Source organism: Neopsephotus bourkii, unplaced genomic scaffold, assembly GCF_033783945.1.
Source record: "Neopsephotus bourkii isolate Nb327-2 ecotype Australia unplaced genomic scaffold, CSIRO-AGI_Nbou_v1 NB_821, whole genome shotgun sequence".
In the NCBI taxonomy this organism is placed as follows: Eukaryota; Metazoa; Chordata; class Aves; order Psittaciformes; family Psittacidae; genus Neopsephotus; species Neopsephotus bourkii.
In genome coordinates, this window is record NW_026901317.1 from 688,795 (window position 1) to 715,627 (window position 26,833).

Genomic DNA, 26,833 nt, shown 5'->3' on the forward strand with positions numbered 1-26,833 from the left:
GAGAATCACCTCTCTCCATCTGCTGGCCATGCTTTTTTTGATGAAGCCCAGGATACAACTGGCTTTCTTGGTTGCAAATGCACATTACTGGCTCATGTTCAGCTTTTTGCCCACCAGTATCCCCAAGTCTTTCTCTTCAGGGCTCTATCCCTTCATTCCCCAGCCCATATTGATACTGAGGATTGCCCCAGCTCAGGTGCAGGGCCTTGCTCATGGCCTTACTCATGGCCTTGTTGACCTTCATGAGGTTCACCAGATGCACTCCTCAAGCCTGTCAAGGTTTCTCTGGATAGCATCCTGTCCCTCTAGGGTATCAACCTCACCACCCATCTTAGTGGCATTCGCAAACTCAATCCCACTGTTTACATCATTAATAAAGATACTGAACAGTATCAGTTCCAATACAGGCCACTGTGGGATACAATCCATTTATCCCATTTGGACGTTGAGCCCTTTACTGTATCTCTCTGGGTGCAGCCACCCAGACTTATCCATTGTGTAGGCTCTCTATCAAATTCAGCTCTCTCCAATTTAAGGACAAGGATGATAGGAAAGCTAATATACAATTCTGTATTTGCTGGGTCAGATACATGATCTCCAATGTTTTAGCACTAGACCACTAGATAACTTTTCAGATTGAAAACCAAACCAAAGCAACAAATATACTACTACTATTTGCATGATTACATTTGCCACTTCTGATACAGATTATTTCACCAAATGAGAATTTAATATGTGGAAATTTCAATTTTTCCAATGCCTCTGTGAGCCCAGAAGAACAAATAGCAAGAAGGCAAATAAAACCCAAGTGAACTATCAGTATTTAGACAAATCCATCTAGTCTTAGCTTTTAAGCTTTTTTTGCACACCATTTTTCAGGAGGTGTAAGTTCACACACAGCCCACTGTATATGTAAGAGACTTGTGATTCAGATAAATGTTGAGAAGCCTTTCTGGAAATAAAATACAGATACACTAGGTGATTGCGAGAAACTAGTATAAAAGCTGCCCTTCTTCAAAACTGCCATTGAGAAAATTAACTAGTGCATCTGTTTTCTGAATTACAATACCACCACAAAGAAAAGAGAATATTTTGTGGGATACTACAGGATAAACCACACAAGTAGCTCTGAAGTCACACAGGCAGTTCTCATTCTTCATAAACAACAGATCCGTATAGACTATGAGAGTGACAACAGTATGTTATGTGAAATGTAGCATAAGATCCAGACCTTATCTGTGCTTTGATCAGTCCAAAATGAAGCATCATTGTACTAGATTCTCTTCAAGATCACTGAAGTAGAATTGCCTGGCTAATCTTCTAATTTCAAACGCATTACATTTCATCTCTCTAATACCTACAAAAGGGCCTAGACTGATAATAAAGAATCCTATTTTTTTCTTGTGTGTGTGTGTGTGTGTGTGTGTGTGTATGTTTGTTGTTGTTGTTTGAAAGCAAGCTCTGCCTGAGAAGTATTACATGTACATGCTTAGGTCAAACAGTCCAGCACTGAGAAGACCCAGGTTGCATAGATGTAGAGAATAATTGGGCTACACATCTAGCATAGCTCAGTCAGAGATGACTGACTTAAAATGGTGCCCTTAAGTTTTGAATAACCTATGACATAAAACTGCAGGTGTTTTTTCTGAAGTCTAGAATAATAAGTCAAGTTTCAAATTCTCAAAATACATAATAAAACCATAAAGAAAGCGTAAATGTTGCCAGTTTGCTCTATTAAAGTTTTTCATTTGTGTTTGTGACATCAACTGCCTAGTAATAAGGTAATAGTCTACTATCCAGCATCTGTCACAGCTGTAGTTTATTTCTGGTTTCTCACATGCTAAAAAATTAGCATGAACTATAGTGAAGGGCTAAGACCAGAACAGAACACGAAGAAGAATCAGAGAATCTAGATATTCATGATTTGGGTCAAAATTATACAGAGGTTACAGGCAATTAAAATAAAATAAAATGACAGAATGTTGAGCATCTACTAAAGCATGAACTCTATATCAAAAAAGAAAAAAAAGGAATAAAATATCTCAGAAGGAATAAACTCCCACTCTAAGCCTACATTATTTCACCTTAGGGAAACTAACAATTTGGCTGTTAGCTCCTTTGCTTTGTCCTGTTAGAGTGAGGAGCACAGTGGTGAGATAGGCCAGGCTCTAGGTGATCAGAATAATTTTAGCAACACCAGGGACCTCCTCTGTTTTTTGATGAGTGGCTGAATATTTGGATGTGTTCTTTTCCTTTGCCCTTGATTCTTTACAAACATTTGTACCTGGTTTTCACTGATCATGCCATCTTCTCTTAATTTTTCTTCCCACAATGTTAATGTTATAGCTAACGAAAGTCTTCACTACCCACAGAATTACTTTGACACATCTGCTATGATATTCATGTTGCTGCATAGTTTAATGCCAAGCAAATGCTCAGGATGATATAACAAGGAGATACTTCATAGTCAGCAAAACAGTGCTTAAAGGGGCCCACCTCAAATGTATGCAGTCAAATAAAGAAGGATCTATAGGATAGCATAACAGAGCAAGCTCTCATACCTTCTCTGGAAAACAAGCACAACTGAGTGCCTGTACGTCAATGTATGCACACAGGGAACAAACAGGTGGAAATAGAGATCTGCCTGCAGCTTCAAGGCTACCATTTCAGCTGGAGGATAGAAACACAGTCGTGTAACTCACACAACTGAAGTGAATAGGTTCTTTTGGAAGGACAGCCCAAGACAATGAATCTGAGGAGCTGCCATTTCTGTGAGAGAGGAATGCATGGAGTCTGGAGTCACAAGTGGAGCCATCTGAGTGTTTATGTCAGATTACTGGAAAGACAGAATGGATGATAATGTGGTGAGTGTCTGCTACAGATCATGTTGTAAGGAAGAAGTAGCTGAAACCTTCTTCAGACAGAAAAAAGCCTCATGTTCACAGACCCTAGTGCTCACAAGTGTCTTCAGCCACTTTCATATCTGGTAGAAGGCAACATACCAGGGCAGAAACAACCGAGGAGATTTCTGGAGTGCACTGATAGCAGTTTCCTGTCACAGGTGTAAGAGGAGCCAGTTATGGGTGATTCTCTCCTAAACCTGAAACTTTACAAACAAGGAAGAATTTCCTGGGGTCAGCCTTGGCTGTACTAACTGTGAGGTAGTAGAGTTCATGGTCCTGAGAGGAAGAAGCCAGACAGCTCTTCCCTTCAGGAGAGTAAACTTTGGTCTCTACAGAGACCTGCTTGGAAGAATCCCAGGAAAGAGAGTCCTGGAGAGAAGAGTCATCTAGGACAGTTGGTTGATTTTCAAAGATGCTTTGGAAAGATTAACACTCAACACATATGGACTTCCCTACTTCATTTAGCATAGACTTCTGAATTCATAGTAGCGCTAAAATGTCTCCCTTAAAACACCTTTACAAAGATTAGGAAACAATCTGCCTAGTATGTCACCACCTGTAGTCAGCTTTTAAGAGTGATTGTCTAATGTGCATAAATACACTCACACGAAATTAAAATGCTCTTTAAATAAGTGATGATCAATACAGAAAGCACTTGTTTGTCTCCAACTATTTAAGTTTTTCAAAACCAATAATTAGGTGATCAGCTGCCAGAAAAATCAATAACTCTGTAAAAAACTACCAGTTTTCCAGTCAGAAAATTAACACTTCTATTTGTCTGCTTGCTTTTTTCTGCTTGCCTGAAAGGCCTGTTCCAGGATAAATCACAGAGTTTGTTTTGATTTTGCCCAATGCGTGATGAGTCCCTATGAGCATTTGAAGATATTTGAAATGTTTGTTTACAGTTTCCCCCAAAAGCAAGTATTTTTTTCAGAAACTTTGCTTCATTAGTTTTTTAAAAATCTGACTCTTCATCTTAACCAAAAGGCTAACCATACTCTACTGGATGTGGAACAACATATCATTTGCACTTTCCACATACAAGAACAGAACTTTCCTTGCAAGATAACCACAGCAAGCAGATCCTGTTCACATTTTTTTGTTTGTTTTAGTTTGATTTGTTCTGCTTTGCTGGAGATTTTGGGACTGGAGTGAAAATATCCCTATCTTGTATTCAAAAGGTATAATTAGTCCTCTAGTGTCCTTTGTCTCTTTATTCTTCAAACCTTTCATATTTTTTGAGATTATTCCTTAAGGTTTGATTTATATGACCTAATGCTGAGATCTAAGATTTTGCATAGGTAAAAAAGAGAAATATGCACTTCAAAGGTGGGATTCCTCTGTATTTTTTCACTGTATCCTTTTACGAATTGGATGTAAACATCTATATATGTTCACAGAAATTCCATCCCAGCTACCTGAGGTTTAATAGCTATGACATCCAAATGTTCTCAAGGGTTAGACGTATGCTGTCCAGCATATTCCTGTGTTTCCACAATTGTTTATCTTGCTGCTTTTGCCAGACATCTTTATTTTGTATTCAACAAAACATTTTGCTTGTTTGCAGCCCTTTGCACTTGTCTTATATTTTGTTCTGTGTCTTGCAAATTCTGCTACCGTAACGTTACAGTTACAGCTGTCACTGTTGACATGTTTTCTCATTTATTCTGCATGAAGCTGAGCAAATCTTTGCCCCTTTGGTGTTCATATTGCTCACATACTTGCATAAAGCTCTCACATGTGGCTATGCCACAGTGTTACAAGATGCATACTGGTTTTGATCACACTATTTTTGTAGATCATATTGGGTTTAAAGCAAATTAATTCTATTCTGATTATTTTAATTACAATTTATAGGTATCGCAGGTCTCTGGTTTTGTTACATATATCTATTTTCCTTGATTCTCTCATGATTTTAAACTCCACAGTCTCATGGTCATTGCAGTTAAGCTTGCTCTTGACCTTCACATCTTCAGCATCCTTTATGTTTTGTGACTAAAAGCTGGAGCAATGTATCATACCTGACTCATTGATCATGTGCAACAAGATATTCCCATTTCCAAAGCTGCCTGCACTCCACAGGCAATACAAGGGCACTAAGTGTACTGCCTTCCTCCTCCCCCCACAGCCCTTTGTGCTAGTGACTTAGCTCCTCAGCCAGAGCACATCTCCCACAGGGAAGGCCACTGCTTAAACTCTGAAGAGAAGCACGAGGCACTGCTAGTGCACTACCAGAGCATCAGGCGCTGCAAGAGACTAGGATGGCAGCACCTTCCCTCAAGAGAAGTGTCTGATTCTGATATGGTAGGGACAGTTACAGCAGCTGATGTTACAGACTGTTATGGCACATCACTGCTAAAGATTGCTTAAGCCAGTAGCCCATAGATGCAAGACTGTGATGGCTCCATGTCTGTGGGTTCAGCCAGTTGCAAGAATGATGAGTTTCTGATAGAAGTATACACACATATATAATATGAATATACAGCGTGCCGCACAGAGTAGCACAGACAGACAACATTGCCTTTACCAGTCTTTGCACTTTACACAGCAGTCACATAGACATGCACATTACAGACTGTCTCATTTGTGGTTTTGTTTTTTTTTTCTGTCCAGCTGATCAGGTGATTCAAACTCTGTTACTGGAATATATACATATTTGTGTATACACACACATGCACACACACATTGCACAAAGCTGGCCTTAGACAATCAACCCACCAGCCAGCTGGCCTCAGTTCCCACCGGTCTGTCCAGGTGCTGCTAGTTGGACCTACAAGCCTGGAGGTTCACATTCCCACTCCATTTGTTTTTCACCTTTTAGGCTATTTGCTGTAAGTCATAGCTTGAAGTTCACTCATGTTCACACATACTCAGAATAGAGGATACATCACACAGAAGATAGGGAGAAACAGGATCTAATGAGAATAAGGTTTAATCAAACAGGTATTCAGACCAGTAAACCACTTGCACTCTACAGGCCTATTTTATCACTTTTCCTCTATTCTCCCTACACATTTTCCTCCCCAATTCAACTTAACCCCTCCCTTTCCCTGTCTTTGCTCCTTCCCCTAAACTTATCCCATGAGAAGTTGCTCACATTCCTGCAATCTGCTTAAAGACACCCCATGAAAAGTTATGTGCAGTTCAAAAATGCTCCCTTACTTGCATCTTATAATGAGTTAGCCCTGTAGGAAATACCCCACTTGGTCAGCAAAGCGATTTGGGGAGAGTTTGTTTGGTTGACCCTTCCCAGGGGGTCTCACACTGGTCATAGCCATTCCAGAATTCTTCTCAGTGGCCCTGAGAGAAGCCGGGTCAGGAAGCTTCCTTTTCACTGAGGAGACAGACATTCCTCTGTTCCCCCTGTGCTCTGTGTTTTGGGTGATTACCCACCATCCACACACCCAGCAGTCACCACCATCATTGCAGAATCTTGAGGAGAGATTCTGGCCCCCTGTGTACCCTGGCTGCACTGACCGCTGGGAAAAGTGCTACAGTTATGTTAATAGCCCCAGTCTGCCATGGAAATATATGGTCTAGTATAGATATATATCACAGTATACCACAGACATTATAGCAAAGTGTTCATGATAGACAATAATATCCCAGGGAAAATGCTCTTGATATGTAGATGCCCCGCTGGAAAAGGGACAGTTTTCGTTAAATTGTGCATTTCTCTGAATAATGTGCTTATAATTTATGGTTCACAGACCATTTATCAAAGTGATTGTTGCTGTTTATATAAAAAAAGCTCATTTAAAATAAGTTAGTTAATGCATATAGAAGATCATTCTATCTCAAATTCATCTTTCTGAGTGAAAATTAGCATAATTCTAACACAAAACCAACAAAAATGGTTTACTGAACCTGTTAGGACGTTCTATGCATATATAATTATGACTTTCAGCTTTAGAAGACAGTTTAATATACAGTGCAAATAAGTATTGCTTTCACAGACGTGGAAATACTCTTTGTGGTGAACGAAAAGGAAGATTTTCATGCTCCATCAATAAGCTTAATAAACCAGACATACTGGAAATATTGCAGAGTATTTTTTTCTCGGGATATTCACCAGAATCTGCTGTTCAAACAGCCGTAACAATAAGTGGAAGTAGATGTGTTGGTTTGAGGCTTTGTTGTTGTTTTTTTTTTTTCTAATAAGGACCTGAAAGTTGTTTATTTGGAAATCCAGCTATATCACATTGTCAAGGACAAATATGATCGGTGAGGGGAAGATAGTTGTACAGTTTGTCTCATAAAACACAGTCATAATTTGCTTTCAGCTTTCGACAGTCATCATTCTGAAGACTCAGTTGTTTACCTGCAATGTCAACAATTGTTTTGAAGATGTTACCTACTGGATTTTAGTTATAGACCATCGATCACAGAGTTTAGACACCAGTTTTGAGTCAAAACTTGAAAAGGGCTTTTGCTGCTTGAAGTTGCTGCTGAAGCCTTGAAGAAACACAAGAGATGAAGAATGAGTTTATGTAGAAGGGGAGCAGAGGTGGGCTTTCCCTTCACTTTCAAGGGACATAAAAGCACAAACCAAAGGGACAGATTACTTAAGACTGGTAAACTCCAAGAAAAGGCAGCTGTTTCTGCATTATTGCTTTTTTTCACACTATGGTAGCAAGAATGACTCCAGATATGTAGATTATTATGAACATCATAACACTTCTTTAAAAAAAAGTGTAAGACAATGAAGTGATGACTTGGACAATCTTTTTTTTTTTTTGAATGTATAAAACATTGAAACATACGAAAATATTCATATCCACAAAATTTCTTACCACACAAAATATGCCAAACATCAAAGAATATGATACAGAATATGATATTTTGTAGTGCTGAGGATATGTTCCATTAAACTTTTTTTCTTTCACTAAAGTTTGTCTGATATGTTATGAAATTTATTTGGTTTACTTCTTAAAAAACTGCTATGAAATATTTATTTAAAAATTAAAAATTCAACAAATTATTTATTTTCATGTATATGTAGAAAAAATAAAAGAAATAACATTTTATGTGCACACACATAACAAATATGTGCAGGAACTCATTAGTCCAGCAGGTGTATCCAAGATCTCAGACAGTATAATCTAGTTTACATCAAGAAAAACTTAAGTTTTCCTACAGAGGATGTCTCCTTTGATTGTCAGTCCATCTTGTGGAAATGATAGAATGAAAAATCATCCATATACTTAAGCTTATACTTAGCTCCATAAGGAAAATATGAAGCTAGGAATATTACAGCTTTATCTTCTGTTTCACAGAGTAAGTGTGTAGCAGGGCAGAAGAAAGGAAGAGTAGTAACAATTCTCTGACACGTTCTCTTCTTCCTCTGCCATTCTTTTATGAAATTAGCTCTTAGCTTGACCAGTTGTTCAGTGGACATAAACTTTGGAGTTCGGTCTTCTTTGGCCTAAAACATACTCCGTCTTTCTGCTGCTGGCTATGGTATAACCACAAGTGCAAGTCATGGATGCCAAAGTAAAACAGAACCTGACTTACATATTTCAGCAGGAAGAAGTAGGATCTCATTTCCCTAGACGATGTAAGCACATCAAGTTTACCTTTCACAATCTATAGAACAGAAACTGGCAGATAAGATCAAGGTCCTCATCTGTTCTTCTCTGTCCCTCACCTTGATAAGAATAGGTTTATCACAGAATCATAGAATCATGGCATGGTTTGGGTTGGAAGGGGCCTTAGAGATCATCTAGTTCCAACACCCCTGCCATGGGCAGGGACACTTTCCACTAGATAAAGGTGCTCAAAGCCCCATCCAACCTGGCCTTGAACACTTCCAGAGATGGGACAGCCATGACTTCTCTGGGCAACCTGTTCCAGTGTCTCACCACTTTATAGTGAAGAAGTATTTCTAATAGGTAATCTAAATCTACCCTCTTTTATTTGAAATCCATTCCCCCTTGACCTATACCTACCTGCCCTTGTAATAAAAGTCCCTCTCCAGATTTCTCATAGGCCCCTTTAGGAACTGGAAGGTTGCAATAAGGTCTCCTCAGAGCTTTCTTTTCTCCAGGCTGAATAAGCCCAGCTCTCTCAGACTCTCTTCATAGGAGAGGTCCTCTAGCTCCTCAGTCATCATCATGTCCCTCCTCTGGATTCAATTCAAAAGCTCCATGTCCTTCTTTTATTGGGGGCCTCAGAGCTGAATGCAGTACTCAAGGTAGGGTCTCATGAGAGCAGAGTAGATGGGGAGAATCACCTCCCTCGACCTGCTGAACACGCTGTTTATGATGCAGCCCAGCATATGGTTGGCTTTCTGAGCTGCAAGTGTACACTGCTGGCTCATGTCGAACAAGTCCTTCTTCTCAGGGCTGATCTCAATTCAGTCTCCACTCAGCCTGTATCCTGAAGCCAAGACAAAGGCTGGATGTGTTGCTTGTGGCTTAAGCCACAATCCTGTTTACCTGTTCACTGCCACCCTTGCGCACCCACCAGTGAAAAGAAGGGGGGAAGGGAGGTAGGACAAACTATTGCAACATAAAACAGAAACACCCTGCAAATGGAAGAAATCCTGTGCTACCCATGAAACTGAAAACAACTTGCATTTCATATGGAAGAACCACTCATATCAGTTATTTGTTATGAAAACTACTGGCACAAAACTTGTGTCTTCAGCCTTCTTAAGACATAAAGCATTTTTTAGGAGTCAGCGCTGCAGCCTGCACTGCAGAAAAGCTAAGTGATAGGCAGTTCTGTAGCGAAAACAAATACCTCTGAGCATGAATGAATGCCTGTTGTTATGTTCCTAGGAGACTTTCATGCTAGATGGAGAACTTATATCATCTGGTGCCCTAGAGGTTAGTCAGCATGAAAATAAGTAGATTGGAATACTTGTGGGGAATCAGGAGAATTTGGCACTTAAGTCCTTGCATTGGCAGGACTTCCGTTGATTAGATTCTTTTCCCATTTCATGTGAAAATATTTCTACTTTGCAGGTATATTCCTATATTACAGCTGTGTTTACAGCAAAAATCTCTAAAATTTGGTGATGACGAATAACTTATTGGTTTTTATGCCTGCAAAATTAACCAGCTGACAGTTCAACTTTTAAAAAAGTTGTCTTATAAGAATTATTGTGAAACAAAATCAAATATAGGAAGATTAAAACTGCAATAAACTTCCATTGTTTTGACTTTTAAAAAATTAACTTTTTTATAAGTATGTATATGACTATAATAGTAGGTTAAAGATTATGTATCTTGTAAACTATTATTTAAATATATTGAATTTCAAAGGAGTATTGTTTAACATCTATTTAATAAAGAGAATAATCTGTACAATGTCTATTTTGTAGTAGGCATTGATTTCTTACATTTTACTGCAGCCAGCAGAGTGGTCCTATTGAATGGAAGTTCTCTCATTAAATGTAGATGAAATATACCAATAAATAAATAAAATAAATTGTGGATCTTGATATCTGAGTTTGTAGTCTTAGATTCTCTTCATAGCAAATGGAAACAAAGGCAAACTTACAGATTGCCAATCATCTTATCCTAAGATCAATTATTTAAGTAAATCAAGTGAGTTGTGCCCCATTTCTCTTCATTAGCTACAAAGACAGCCTACAATGACTGGCTCAGATATCGATATTTCTATTTTCACACCTAAGGGTTGATTCAGTTGCTAAGGACACCTAAAGCCATTTAAGATGCCATAAGATGCTGAAGACATCTGCACAATGATGGCATATATGACAAAGGCCTTATGGGAGACATGTTGTCTTATAGTTTAGAAACTGGAGGCAAGGAGAGATAAAATAGTGCATCTCAAATGGTAATAAATGCAAATGTTTAGGCAATTCAATCAAGCTCCCCAAATTAGACAAGATGAATACCAACCCCTCTGTCATGGGGGAAAAAAAAAAAGATAGCAAGATGAGGTGGAGACCCACAAAGAAAAAAAAAAAAGGGTAAAAAACCCCCCAAAAACCCAACCAAAACCCAACAAAAAACAAGCAAACACAAACCCAGAAAACAACCAGCGAAAGAACTTCTTTTCAATTTATTTTTCTGAGAAGGATTTGTTCTGCTTGTTTATTTTCTTTTTAAAAATAATCTTTGTTCCAGAAATATTTGCATGCTTTCTAGAGTAGTGGAATTTTTCTGTTAACCTGTGGTTTTAATTATTTTATGAGGATAGTTATTTTTCTTTTTTTTTTATATTAGAAAGCTGAATGTACTTCACACTTTATGGTGTATGTTCAGAGTCACCAAAGTTTCTTCATGGAAAGATTTATGATTTAAAATATACTCAAAATCCATAGAAAAGTTGAAAAGAATTTAGAAAGGAAATGATTCACTGAGGAAGCATAAGTATGAAACAGAAGTGGTAAAGATGTATCTCTAATTCTCCAACTGCATTCTGCTGCATCCATAGTAAAACCAGAAGGATTTCTATTTTGTATCTGCTCCAGGTAATTAGTTCCATTTAGATCAAAGTTACAGAAAAAAATACTTTTAGGATAAATACAGGAATCATGTTCATAGTTAAAAGATAAGCTCTACTTTTTCATTATATCATAGTAGCTATGAAAGCTGAATAATAGGACAGGTTGCAGGGGATTTTGTCTCTTTCAAAAAATAGTCGAGAATGGGCTTTGGTACTATTTTACCCTTTGAGCAGGGTACATAGGATGCCCATCAAATCTATGAAATACATATATTTCACCTTTTAGTCACAGAGCAGTATAAGAAGGTGAGATAATAACAAGGGTAAGTTCCTGAACTCACACTGAACTCTTCACAATTCATAATTTTTCAATAAAAATCCATGACTGAGAAATACTTGTACATTGTTCTTTTTTGCCTATTTCATGACTTTTTTATTTAGTTCATTATTATTTGTGCACATAGCATAAGAACAAATATTACAACTATATTCAGAATGTGTTAGAACAAGAAAAGATGAAGTAAAACAACTATTTACTCAAAATACTAGCAGTAATTTCTTGCAGATTTCCTTTGTCTGAAATCCTTGATGACTTCGTAAATAATCCCCACAACATGGGTCTCTTCGTGTAGCATTTATTCAGTCTCAGGTGTACAGACTGTCCTACACTTCTACAAGGAGATCACCGACAGGGAGTAGGATTAATCTAAGCTAGTGAAAAGAAACAATATGATAAAGAATAAAATATCAGCAAATAATATTATTCCTTATTGCTTAGAATAAGTTATTTATTTCCATGAAGGGAATTTCCCAACATCTCTGCAGAATTGAAGGAATTTCTTTTCTTTTTTTCCCCTAGCAATTTAAATGCTTAACAGATTTATGCAAAGAGCTAAAATTGCTTTCCTCTGAAATAATAAGTTTTATAATTATTAATAGCACTAACACTTGGAACTTTACTAATCTTCTTTGATTAGGATTTCTGTTTCAAATATATAAGCACTGTAATAATAGCTTCACAGGGAAAACAGGATCCTTACTGAGCTGACTTTATTTTGTTTGTCATTGTCAGACAAAAAGTTTCAAATTATTGGCCTGCAGTTCTATGTTTGTTTTTATAGATAATACATACTTTGGTTGTAATGAAAAGGTCAATGGAAATTAATATAGGCATCTGTTCTCTGACAGGTTTGAAATAATGAGGCTTTGGTGAAACACTATTTTGTTTATTATAAAAATCATTATTTTTAAAAGATTTTTTGCATGGGTTTATAGGTACTACAGATCAAATAATTAGTGATTCTTTTTCAGTTTCTTTTTGACGTTTCTAGTACTTTCAAATAGTTTAACAAAGCTCTATTGTCATCTATTCTTTACAATTTTCCAGGTTATATATCCTTGAGTGTCTGATCTGCTTTTTTTTTCTCAAAGAAACCATAAATTGCTGCAGCTAAACTTTTTATGATAATGAAAGTACAAAATGAGGTGACAAGACTGTGTGTCAAGTTTATAATTATCTAGCAAGCGAATAGGGAGATATAGCAGATAGCAGATATTTGGGCTATGCTAGCTGTTGACATATTGTTAAATGAAGTTAATTTTGAGAAATACAAAATATTGCTTTTAAAAATCAAGTGTTTTTTTCTCCTGCGGCTTCACATCAGGGTTTTCAATTGACTTTTCCTTGTGATGCCTTCAAACATTCTGGCATCAGTGCCTGGAATATTGTTAATATAAAAGAAAAAGTGGTTAGGTTTTGCAATTGAGTTAACAATTAATACAGATTTATATTAATAGCTATATTTTACCTAAACAGTTATTTCACAGTGGAAACAAAAGATTTGGTTGTTTCCATTTTTTTATTTTTATTTTTCTTGGCGGCGGAGGGGGGTGGGGTGGGTGTTTGTTGTGGTTCTTTTTTGGTTTTGGTTTTGGTTTTGGTTATTTTTTTATGATAGAACAGTGATCTATCTAGGAATTTGTTGTCTTAATAAAGTTTGCAGTGATCAAAGTTCCTAAAATCATTGGGAATAGATGTCTGCTCCATCTCATTTATAATACTATATAATAAGTAAAACGACTCAGTCAGAATTCCCTTTGGCGATGGGAGTCTGGTGTGATGAGAGCAAGAAAGAAGAATAGAAAAGAGAGTTTGTGGAGAAATAACATCTTTTCCACCAACTCAAGAAAGCTTAGCAAAAAAAGATGGTTATTTAATGAAAACTGAAAGAATGTTTAAACCCATTTTTTCCTAGCTCTATTTTAAAAATTACTAGATCAACAGGGTTTAAAGTAAAGGTGTCTACAGATGGGTAGAAGAGAAATACATTAGCATTATTGAATGCCTCTGATGGCTGTGAACTTTGAAATATATTTCACTGACTATCTAAAAAAATATTCTATTTAATGTATTGGCATTAAAAAAAAATGTAATACCTTCTGAAGAGGAAACCCAGAGACTTCATAAAGAACTCCTTTTACAAAAAAAAAAAAAAAAAAAAAAGCGTGTAATTTGGCAGATTTCTTTTTTCTAATTGCTAAATACCAAGTTAAATACTTAAATGACTAAGAGCTAAAGTATTTAATATTCAATAAAATTTGGTAAACTCTGTCTTATTTCCCAAATGAAATGCATACAGTAAACTTTGTGCATCTATAAATTCCCTGTGCTAAAAACACCAGTGTAAACCTTGAAAATAAAGACTTCACAGGTGATGATTCAATGCTTCAATCATTTAAGAAACTTTAGCTTCAATTTTTTTAAGAGAACAGTTCAGTGGAAATGAAATATGGAATGAAATATTTGTAAAACCTTGTGTTAACACGTAAGTCTCTAATTATCCCTTATGAGGTAAAACTGAAATCCCACGGATTTATGCAGTATTAAAACAAAAAGAAAAGAAAGATTATGAAATTCTGAGTTATCTCATGCTTCATTCATTTAAAATGATGTATCAAATAAAAGTATGGCAATGTATTAGTGAATATAATTCTAAGAAACTATCAGAAGAAAAGATACTTTAGGTCTGTGTCACAATATGTGAGGACTTGAGACAGAAGTGAGACGGGGGGGGGCACAAAATTACAAGATGGGATATAGAAATCTTTAGAAGTAGCTTTAAGTAATGTTAAGTTTGATGGCTTTGTAACAGTAGCAATGGAAAATTACTGAGGTGCAGGATACATAGAGAAAAATATATAGAGAGAGTGCAGCTAGAGAACATACTGAGAATTCTCACAAGTTAAATCATTATAGTTGACATAGCTTTAAGAAAAAAACAGCCTAGAAAGCCAGGACACAGGGATAAGGGATATTGGGGAACTGCAGGTGTCCAGGATGGGCTACAGTTAAACTAACTGATAAGTAGGAGGATAGGAGGATTATTATGTCTCTGGTGCTAACGAACCAATTAAACTGGTATGAGCATCTACTGCGTGTGCTTCAAAGGCTGCCAGAAGTGATGAAGATCGTTGGAAGTAAATGACCCTCAGAGACCACCACCACAATTCTGTACATATGCGGGGAACTCTCTGGAAAATGATGTAATCCATATGTAGCCTCATGAATATGTATGTATGCCCAGGGACTATATAAGGATGGCTTGTATAGCAATACAGGGACACACTTTAGGAGGAGTTATCCCCCGTGTCTCCCAGCACCACAATAAAGAATACCTGTTTTTCAGCTTGAAAACTGTTGGCAAGTTTGTTCCTGGAGTTTTCTCCAAATCAGAAGCAAAGAACTTTTTGTGTCTATGTGGGCTTTTCTGTCCCAGGCCAAAGGTATTTTTTAAAAAACATCACTCGCCATTCATTAATAATGAGTGTAATTAGTAGAAATACAGTTCACAAATTTCAGTGCATGGATTATCAGAAAAACTAAGACATTCTTTGTTTATAAAATACAAATCTAGCTTCCTTGTAATAGGAAAAAAGAGGTAACAAATGAGAAGGGATGAGATCAGAAACAAGACTGAGGATCCTATATTGCTATTCAGGCAATTGGTTATTCAGCCTGAGCAGCCAGAGGTATGGCTACATGGTACTTGCTGGCTGATGTTAAACCATGGCAAAAGTTCACTTGAGAGTTAAGCAGTTTTAACTATGTATCTAGTTTATGACCAATCTGCCAGTTTCACTGAAGAAATTGACTACGTTCAAAAGCACTTTCTTACCTTTGCTTTTATAGGACATAAAGCAGTATTTTCAAGATGTTTATTAAATCTGCTTCCTAAAATGTAAATTGAAATAGGCCTCTAGATTAGGCAGATGTTTCCTTCAGTAAAAATTTGAAGGACTAAAGCTGAGATCATGGTGAGAAAGGCACCATGTAGTTGTATGATTTTGAAAATATTTCTTTTTTCAAATATGCTGCCATTATTCCAGATTTCTGAATCAAGTGTTGATGGTGATAAGACAAAAAAAAAACAAACAAACAAACAAACAAAAAAAAAGGTACATAGAAAATGAAGAAAAGAAAAAGAAATAAAAGGGGGAAAAAAGAAAATAAATAAAAAAGTCCCCACAAATATGCTCATTTACAGGTGTTTCTGTTTTGACAGCTACCGCTTATGTTGTAATACACTGTTTATTAATATTTTTTTAAAGAGAAGAAAAATATGCCCAGTTCACAATGGGAATTTTTACCAAAATTACAATAGAAAAATTATTTTCTTTTATTTTATGTAAGTTTTACTCTTCATTGAAATGAATTTACTTATTCTGTAGTACTTACACACTCGAACAAACATACCTAATTTAATTTTGTATAATGATTTTACCTGCATCAGATGTGATGGAAGACGGTTTCCCTAGTGTGCACCAGATGGAAATCAGTACATTTTAGTTAACTTCTAAGCTTTAAAACCACACCTTCATTTCCATAGTAATTTTATTACTCCTCCTAATGTTGCCATCCAGTTTGTTTGCATGAGAGAATATTATCTTGTCCCCTACCAGAACTTATCAGAAAGATAAGACAGGAAAAGCGTAACCGTTACATTCTTAAGGTGTAACATCACATTTGTTTACCTATAAATTATTCCAGTAAAACCAAAACAGAATATTCTTAAATAGAACATTTATCCACTTAAACTCCATTTTTTTGTGTATATCTGGATGACTTCTGGTAATATACCTACATATCTCAATAAAAATTCAAGATAAAAATACCACCTGTTCTTTTAGATAAACCTTCTGTGTTTCCTCTTTGAATGCAGCCCCATATGGTAAATTAGAGTAACACAGAAAGTAATGAATTCAGTGATAAAATGCGAGATCAAAGTGCAGAACTTCACTCTGGATTAGTAATGTACTTATTTTTGTTATTTCTGCACAAGAGGAGGGCAGACTGGACATTAAAATTGGTTTTGTTGGAATCATTTTAATCTCTCATTTTGGGCATGTTTATTTAAGTAATAAGATTGAACCCTCTTTTCATATCAATGACCATCATATTAAAATATTAAAAAACCCAAAACAAATACTAACTCAAACGAGAAATAAAACTAAAAGTTCACCTTTCTAGAAATCAATAGTTTCAACATCGGAAAAAATAGTAAAAAAAAAATAAAGAAAAAACCAAACAAACAGGAAAACTCAAACCAAACAAAAAACAACAGTAACAACAAAACAAAACAAACAAGCAAAGAAATAAAACCAGTGGCTAAGGTCATATAAAGGAAAAAGAAGAGATGGTCCAGTTGATCTCAGGAGGTAGTTTGTGGACTGCAGAACGTTTCCCTCTTTAAATTGTTCAGAGTAATTTGGTCTGTGCAAAAATTATTGTTGCTTGTTTTTCAGGCTGTGGCTCTTTGTGTGCAAACAGGCATAGAGGACCACTTACTTCTTTAGGAAAGGAGATCTGCTCCTTCCTTACCTGTTGCCTGGCAACGGGATTGAAATCCCAACTTCTCCATCCCTGGAGAAGCCCCACAACTGCCCTGCAGGGAAATGTCTTTTTATGAGGGCAACTTTACCGTTTTTCATCCTCAGCTTCAAGAGCTGTCAAGTGTATGGGGTTTAGTTAAGATATTCTTCCAAGAAACTAAAAAGTTACAGGTCTTCTCACAAAAAACAGCACTTCTTCTCCACTATGAAGCAAAATGTCTGAAAAGGAAGGTGAAATAATACAGTTTTCAGTGCCTTGCTTTTTAATCTTGCTTGTTTACACAGGCATACTGTTCAAGTTAGCTATTTCATATTCTTTTATATCAAACACATGGCTGAGTATAATGTCAGCAATGTATAAATGTTAATGTGCAAATTCCCAGAAACAATTGTTACCGTCTCCTTCAACCACAGACAAACGTTCCATATTACTGAGAAAATGAAGCTGTCTAAGTTTAAAGTGCAGTAAGTGAAACGTGACAGTTCCAGGATTGCTTCTTAGTAATAATCACATATTTGAATGTGGATACTTTGGGAAGAAAAAAAAAAAAAAGAAAAAATGAAAGGGGAAGGAAAAGAGAAAGGGAATTATTATGCATACCAGTTGTAGTCTTTGTTTGGTCCTCCTGCACTGGACTAAAATTATGAGTTTATGCACAGACATAGTAAGCACAGTAAAATGTTGTTTTCCATTATTTCTAATGACATTAATAGGTTTTTACTCACTGTTTCAGTAATAAATGGGAAAAGTGCAGCATATAATGCACATATTTAAAGTTACTAAGAAAAATTACAATATTATTGAAGGAACAACACAAAAATTACTAATATTAGTTCTATCATAAAACAAGTAACATCCTGCAATACGTACGTTTACTTCACAATACTTGAAAGTTTCAGCTTTGTTCTCCTCCTTATTTCTCATAAACTGGTATGAAGATTATATACAGCACACCATCTATTTATGTATTATTTTGTTCCAATTCAAAACTTTAAAATCTAACCTCCTGGCTGATCAAACTAGAAACAAGACACATCTATTTTTAGTAGGGACACATCTAATAAGTAAATCAGTAAGCCTAAAGGCTCCTACCTGCCTGCTGTAGTAGTTGTTTGGTTGTGCACCCTTAACAGTTTTTCCACATCAAAAATCGTATTTCAAGCTACACTTCAGACTAAGCAAGCTTGTAGAAGGGTTGTTAAAAACTTCTACTTTCATATAATCATAACTATTTTGTTATTACAGCTTCATAAATTTATTTTCTCTTTAGTCCCCTGTAGAAAGTTGCACCTCCAGTTATGCAGAATGTTTGCACAGAACCTTGAAGACATGTAATATGAAACCCAGCTTGAAATTCATAGTATTTCTTGCCTTTTACTGAGAAAGTTTGTAAATAGCCAGTACTTGAAGCCTTAAAGGTGTTTGGCCACAGAAGAGCAAGAAAAGAAGCCAGGTGTGCACTGCTGAGGAAAAGAAACAGGGAGCATATTCTGTCTTGGCGCCAATTAGATTGCTCTTGCAAAAGTTATTACCTCTTTTGCACAAGGGGAGGCTTTTGTTTGTTGCGAGTTTTTTTTTTTTTTTTGGTTGGTTGCTTTTTTAAAAAAATTATTATTGTTATTCTTTTTTCTCTTTCTTCTTTTCTTTATTACACCTCACGGTATGGATCAATAACTGGATATGTACATATATCCAGGATATGTACATACCCAGTTATTGGAATCTTGGAGTCTCCAACAACAGCCCAGTACCTGCTGTCATAACAGAAACCAAGTCAAAACAGGAAGTCAGAGAAAGCAGTCAACAATGAATAATGTGTGTCAGCTTTACATGCTCTTTATTGGTTAGACATAGTTTTCCACCTGGCAGCGTGGGTTTCCATCTCATGAGAGAGTGATAGTCTCCTTAAACGTTAATTTTCTTTTTCTCTTTAATTTTTCACATTTTTAGCTTAGGCAAATGATGTCTAAATGATAGCTAAACAGCATGACTTGAAAGAAGATGACCAGTCAAGATACTGTCAATAGCATGACCTAGGAAATGAAGCTGCTTACCTTTGTTCTTTCAAAGTATTGAGCAAGTGATAGCTGAGTGGTTTCCTCATATAAGATTATGAGTAGACATCTCTGAGGAGACACAGTGGTTGAGTGGCTTCTCTATTCCTTCAGGATGGAATAAGAAGACATCAAAATTCACTGGATTATTAACTATTAGTTCTATGTCCAATATTTCACCTGTAGGTTTAAGGTTGAGACAGGAATATTAAACATTTTTATGCTTTCAGGATCATATTACTGAGTTATAATACTTAGTTGCTTAAATAATATTTCATGTTTCACCCAGGGATAAGTAAAGTTATCTCTGAAGTATAACTGCTAGGTCCTGACTCCTAAAGCTTCTCTGGTTTGTCATGTACTCCCGTGCTCTGTGGACATTAAAGACTCTGTGAAAGGTGATGTTAAGGTCCATAAATATCCTACAGGAAGACAGTTATTTCACTCAGATACTCAGTTTGTAAGGCAAATTCAGACTGTCATGGTGAGCAGGTGACACCTTGCTTTCAGCTGTCATCCTAAAATCAGTGAACTGAATTTACTATCAAGCCATTGTCATGCCTTCAAAGAAAATAATTTCAGGCATGTAAAGGAAAAGTTGACTGAATAAACATGGTATGATGAGATTTAGGGCATTTTCTGAATCTTCTCTCAAGGTGATTATAGAATAACCTGAAATGCTACAGCAGGAGCTGTATCTGGGAGCTTCTGGGGCTTGCCTACCACATTTTGAAAAGAGACGATGATGTGCAAATCAACAGGAATCAACACTGTTCGGTTTTTTGTTTTGTTTTTTTTTTTTTAACACAAGCAGTTTATAACTGGAAATAAAAACAACCCCAGTTCAGGTTAAATAGGGTGTACTCTTCCTTCTCTTGACAGCAAGGATATTTTTGGTCATACTAATGAGGAAACTACTGATCATTGTACTTGGGTCCTTGCTGTCTAACTGAACTTTCTCATATGTCACCAACTGATATATTTTCTTTTAAGTTATTAGTAAATGGAATGCAATTTGGTAGAACTGAGCTATTTTTTTTTTCCTCTCTCTCTCTCAGCTCTAAACAAGAAACTTTTTGTTCCTGTTATGATAGTGTCTTTTGTATATTCTATTTCCTTCCATGATAACCACCTGGACATCTGGGACAGCCCTCTTGTTTGTGTTGACTACATAAGTGACTGCATTGTTCAAATAAAAAAGCATGCAAGATACCCTTTTTAGGTAAGTATCAGATAGCAAAATTAGCATGCAGAATAGCAAATATCATAAAAAAACATACATTAAACAAATTATGGAGCTTCACTTAATAACTATTAAACTAGATCAAGAGCATCCTAACCTGCATTAGGTAGCGAGTTTCCAGCAGGCCAAGGGATGTGATCTTGCCCTCTACTCAGCAGTAGTAATAACACAGCTGGAGTGCTGAGTCCAGATCTCGGATCCCCAGTACAAGCAAACAGGTAACCAAGTAGGCAGACAAAGGAAGGAAGGAAGGAAGCAAACAAGGACAAAAAAAACCTAAAAAAGTAGAGACTATGAATTGCTTTGAAAGTAATAAATTGAGGGCAATAGCTATTGTGATTATGGTACAAGATTACTAACAGCAGATATATTCATATCTGTAATTCAAAAGTACATTGAAAAAACAGCCCTGTAATAGGAAAGGCATCCTGTAGACTTTCATTTGTGAGAAAAAAACAAACCAGAAAAAAACTTAAATTACTTCATTACACGAAAGTGTGATTATTTCCCTTATAGTCACAAAAGCCTACATACTTTTGTCTAACAATTCAAAATAATGAAACTATGTAATAAATACAAAATCACAATACAGTATAATAAAAATAAAATACTAAACATTTATTCAAATATTTTAGCCATTTAAAAATTGAAGCATTTTATTTTAACTGGAACTGTTGGCCTTGCAACATTTTTCATTCAAATAGCTCCACCGAATTTTGCAGGATTAATACCCCTCAAACCCCCCAAAAATAAAATTCAAAACATTCTCAATTAAAAAGTTGTACAAATCAGTCTAAAGGGACATTTCAGAGCTCTGTTGGCTTTATACAGACCTGTGAGATAGATTGGAAGACGGCAATTAAGATATGTTTCATTGGCTGGAAAAGTGTAGAAACATAGCACGGAAAGAATTTTATTTGCCATAACTCCATCTGAACCTTTCCTGCAAATTGTCACAGATTAATTTAAGGTAGAATAGATGCAAGAACATAACTACATGGCACAGTGACATATCATGTCTTTCTTTAGTAAGGAAGATCATTGTCTGTTCCTCCCGAGACCTGATCACACCCTCACTACAAACCTAGAGGAACAGGACACTTGCATTGTCCAAAGTGTGTCCCAGTCCAATAGGCTTCATGTGGAATTATGTATTTTAATCCTATTAAAGTCAAGGGTTTAATGATGATTTTGGAAAAGGCAAAATTACTCCATGGACAAACACTTTGAAAATTCCCCTAATAGTAGAATCACAGAATCATTGAATGGTTTGGGTTGAAAGGGACCTTAAAAATCACCTAGTTCTGACCCCCTGCCATAGGCAGGGTCACCTTTTACTAGACCAGGGTGCTCAAAGTGCCATTGGGCCTGGCCTTGAGCAATTTTCTGGGCAACCTCTTCCAGTGCCTCACCAAACTCATAATGAAAAAAGTGTCACAAAAAAACCTGGAGATATGTATGCATGTTTTAAATTCTCAGTATTCTGTGCATCTGAAATCTTTGCAAATGTAATTACTTTTCACTCAGATCTCTGTATTGCATGATTTTGTGAGTATACACACATACCTTGTTCTACTAAAATTTGTAACTTTTTTTTCTTTTTCATACTATTATTCTTAGAAAGTATATTATCTTTTAAAAAGTCAATGTCAAATAGAAATGCTCTATTCTGCATTGCTTTCATGCTCTGTAATATTTTGGGTGAAAATATAGCTTTCTATATAGTGTACAGAATTTAAGCATAGTAGCATTTACATAATACTCCTTGTAGTTCTTAACAAATATAAAATTAAATGTTGTTGATGGAAACAGCTAACACTCATCTTGGAAAATGAAAAAAAAAGACATTTTGCATGCGTAAATCTACAAAGTACGAATTATATCCCAGAGGCAAGAGTTGCTACAATGCTATCTAAGCCACAATAGAGGCCTTAATGTTAACATTTCATTCTGTTAAATATCCAACTTTCACATTCTGTGCTGGTAATGGTAGAGCTTGCTCTTGGTAAATGAGGCAAGGAATCTGCTTCATATTCTGCCATGTCAAAAGTGAAGAAATACAATCTTTTCTGCAACATGGAGAACAGCTAGCTCTAAATGATATTGACTGTTAGGAAAGCAGTTTGGGATTTTTAACTGTAATACATGGGTTGAAACATTTGGCAGTCATTAAGCAAAGTGATATGGAGTTAAAAACAAACAAACAAACAAACAAACAAAAAAAAACAAAAAAAATGAAAAGCAAGGAAACCTTTGACATGCCCCCTAATAAACAAAAAAATAAAACAAACAAGCAAACAAACAAAACCAACAATCACTAAACCCCAGAAACATTCACTGTTGAAGTCTATATGTTTTTCAAGGAAATATGCTAGCATATTTTAATAATAACTCAAGTAATTGTGAATTATTGCTATAACATGATCTTTACTATATTAGATGTGGAAATTATTACTGAATTCCTCATGAGTACTAGAAGTATTAGGCAATTATTGTGGTTTAACCTTAGCTGACAACCGAGTACCACGCAGCCACTCACTCACCATGCCCCCACCTATGGGACAGAGAATCAGAAAAATCCATGAACTGAGATTAGAAAAATTTAGTAGTTTAAATAAAGTAAATAATAGCAATAACAACAGCAACAACAACAAAAAAGTTGTGATAAGAATACAACTCAGGAAAACAAATTATGCACAATTGGTCTCCACATGTTGACTGATGCCCAGCTCATCCCTGAGCAGCAATCTGCCTCCCAGAAAACCATCCCAGTTTACATACTGGGCATGATGTGCTGTGGTAGGCAATACCCGTTTGGCTAGTTTGGGTCAGGTGTCCTGTCTCTGCTTCCTCTTGATTTCTTGTGCCCCTCCTCACTGGCAGAGCACGAGAGACAGAAAAGTCCTTGATGAGGGTAAGTTCTACATAGCAACAAGTAAAACGTTGGTGTGTTACCAGCATCTTTCTCAGATTAAAGCTGGAACATAGCACTGCACCAGCTACTAAGAAGAGAATAAATGTCTCTCAAATAATAGAAATACTAGGATCATTTTTTACTTCTCCTGATCAATCAGAGTGAAACATAAAAAGCTACCAAAACCTTGCTAAAGTCAGATGCAGAGCTTAAATGAGGAGGTTTGTAATTTATTTTAATCAAATGTGCAGATGCTATGATTAGTATTTAAATTGCAAACAAGAGGGGAGAGCAAGTTTGTAGAGAAAGTTCCTAAATCTAAAAGAACAAATAATTATTTTATAAGGATATTATGATGTCATGGTTTAACCCCAGCCAGACAGCTTTTCACTCACTCCCCCCCCACCTGCTTGCCCTCCTCCTATTCCCGGAGTGACGGAGAGGAGAATCAGAAAGAATGCAACTCCCACGGTTTGAGATAAGAACAGTTTAGTAACTAAGGTATAACACACATCACTGCTGCTACCACCAATAATAATAATGATAAAGGAAATAACAAGGGAAGAGAATACAACACCTCACCACCAGCTGACCGATAACTCGCCCCCCAGCCCAACCAAGCACTGACCGATACCTCCTCCAACCCTGCAGTGCCCCTAGCCCTTCCGGGTAACTCTCTGTTCCCTCCTGGGCATGACGTGCTGTGGTATGGAATACGTCTTTGGTCAGTTTGGGTCAGGTGTCCTGTCTCTCCTTCCTCCCAGCTTCCCCTCCTCCCTGGCAGAGCATGAGGCTCACAAAGTCCTTGACCAAACCAAAACATCATTATTATCAGCTCTGTTCCCAGCCTGAAAGTCAAAACACAGCACTGCACCAGCTACCAAGAAAGAGAAAAAATGGCTGATATTGCTAAACCCAGGACATATGACTAAGCAAGAATTTTACAATTGTTCAGAAAATCTGCATCCTCTGAGTTGGAATGTATGGAGTATTGGAATTCCAGGAAAAAAATGAAAATCCCTAAAATTATAAGTCAAGCTGACTTGTACCTCACAATGCAAGTTACAATAAATGAATATTGTTTCATGCCTTAGAGCATGAGCCCTCATCAGCCAAGGGGGCTGATGAGGGCTCAAAGAGTCTTTCCCAGCCTAACCTGCACTTCTGTGCAGGAAGGTGTGGCCGTGGGGCTGCTCTTCCCAGCTGCTGCCCCATGACTTTGCTCACATGAAGAGGCAGCCAGGGCCGTCTGAGCAGCAAAGCTGGGATGGGCTGGGGACACTGTAGCCGGGTGGTGAACACAGCGTACCTTCCCTGTCTCCAGAGCCAGGACATCCAGGGGCAGATAATCGGGTGGGCTCAGGAGGTTTGGTGCCAGGCAGATGGCCAGGTTTTCAGCAGTCGTCTTGGTTGTGGCCACATTCCTGCTGATGCTGCTAAGCAGCGACAGCAAGTGCAGGAGCAGGAGCAGGTTGGCCTCTGGTAACTTGCTGGCCACCCTGAGGGAAAAGGAGCACAGCGTTAATGAAGTTGGTGTTGACAACACAGGTCTCCCAGGCTGATCTCACTCAAGGCCACTGCCTCCTCTACAGCAGAGGGACTGCCTCTGCTGAGATACGGCCACCTCCCTCCCTCCATGCCCTTCTGAAAGAGGCCCTTGTTGGAACAAGCCCCAACACCTGTGGGAAGTGCTCCCCAGAGAGAAAAGCTTTTTGGTGCTCCTTTCCCACCAAACATAAACCCCACAGCAGCAGGAGGTGGCTTGGAGGAGCCATGGCTATTTCAGGAAGGTCACTGCTCTGCAGTGGAGTCCCAGGCTGTGCCAGTCCCTGCTGGCTGCTGCCACGCTTACTCTCTTAGTGCTGCCAGTCTCTCCTGTCTGCTGTCTTCTCCATGGCGCTCATCCACTCCCTGAACAGCTGGGTGTTGAGGAGCTTGGAGGGGATATTCCGGAGGAGGTCCTGCAGTGCCAAGGGCTCCATGTGACGCTTTGGACACTGCCCTCAGGAGCACCCACAGCATCCCCAGCCCTCTGCCTCATGAGCAGGTGGCTGGGTTTGTGCTTGTGCTCCCGCAGGTGCCCATCAGCACCAAGAGAGCCAGGAGCTGCAGGGCTCTGGGTCAGCAGGGCTCACCTTCAAGAGGACAGCCAGCAGCAGCACGGGCTGGTTTTCCAGCTGCACCAGCACCCCGCTGTCCAGGGCCTCCCTGACCTTGCGGCAGGTGCGCTGGCTGGCTGCCAGCTGGAAGATCCCCTCTGTGGATGGGCCATGCTCATTGAGCAGAGCCAGCAGGTCCTGAGGGCACAGAGGAGGAGAGCTGCTGGGCTGGAGACAGGCACTGAGGTAGGTGTTGGGGACAACCTCTCTCTGGAGGAGCCAGCGGGATGGGGTTGGGATGGAACGGGACAGGATGGGGAAACCCTGCCCAGACTGGCTTACCTGGATGGGCTGTGGCAGCATGCTGCCCTGGCTGCACAGATCTGCCAGGGGCCAGCCAAACAGAGGTCCTGCACCAGCAGAGCCCGATGGTCCTGGTGCCTCTGCCGCAGCCAAGGTGCCTGGCTGTGCCAATGGCCAGGGCAGCCTCCTCCTGCTCCTGTGGGTCCCGCCTGCTGCCAAGGGAAACAGAGCAAAGAGCTGTCGAGAAGCACCAGGAGAGTGCTCCCACACTCCTTCCACAGTGTCCCCCTGCCACCAAGGGCACAGAAGAGGCGGCATCATTTGGGAGCAAGGGGGCATGATGCTTAGTTCTCTCCTGTTGCAGAGTGATGGGGATGGACGTGACCTGTGGGAAGGGCAGTGGCAGCTCCATCGCAGCACACATCTGCCTGCAAGAGCAGGAGAGAAGGGCTATCCTGCCCCTGTCTTCTCCACACTCACCATCCACATGGCCACATTGAAAGAATGTAACTCCCACAGGTTCAGATAAGAACAGTCAAATAACTAAGGTATAAAACAAACTACTACTGATACCACCAATAATGATAATGACAAAGGAAATAACTAGGGAAGAAAATGCAACTACTCACCACCTGCCAACCGATATCCAGTCTGATCCGGGCAGTGACCTCACTCTTCTGGGTAACTGCCCCCAGTTTATATCTTGGGCATGACATGCTGTGGTATGGAATATCTCTTTGGCTAGTTTGGGTAAGATGTCCTGTCTCTACTTCCTCCCATCTTCCCCTCCTCCCTGGAAGAACAAGAGACTCAGAAAGTCCTTGGTCAGAGTAAATATGACTTAGCAACAACTAAAACCACTAGTGTTATCAGTGTTGTTCCCAGGCTACTGAGCTACTGAGGAAAAAAATGACTGCTGAATCCAGGACAGAATTAAAATTCTGAAGATTTTTCTTATTTTCTTGTTGTTGTTTAGGGGTATTTTTTAAATGGAAATAAAGCAGGT

At 38.0% G+C, this 26,833-nt stretch overlaps 1 protein-coding gene across 1 annotated transcript in view; it reads right to left on the minus strand.

Moving 5' to 3' along the window:
- Positions 1–26,833, minus strand: part of LOC133213451 (T-cell activation Rho GTPase-activating protein-like) — a 651,891-nt gene that overhangs the window by 409,753 nt on the left and 215,305 nt on the right. Inside the window, exon 2 of the mRNA XM_061355660.1 lies at positions 24,735–24,924. Coding sequence (XP_061211644.1) covers positions 24,735–24,924 — 190 coding nt within the window. The remainder of the gene's footprint in view (positions 1–24,734; positions 24,925–26,833) is intronic.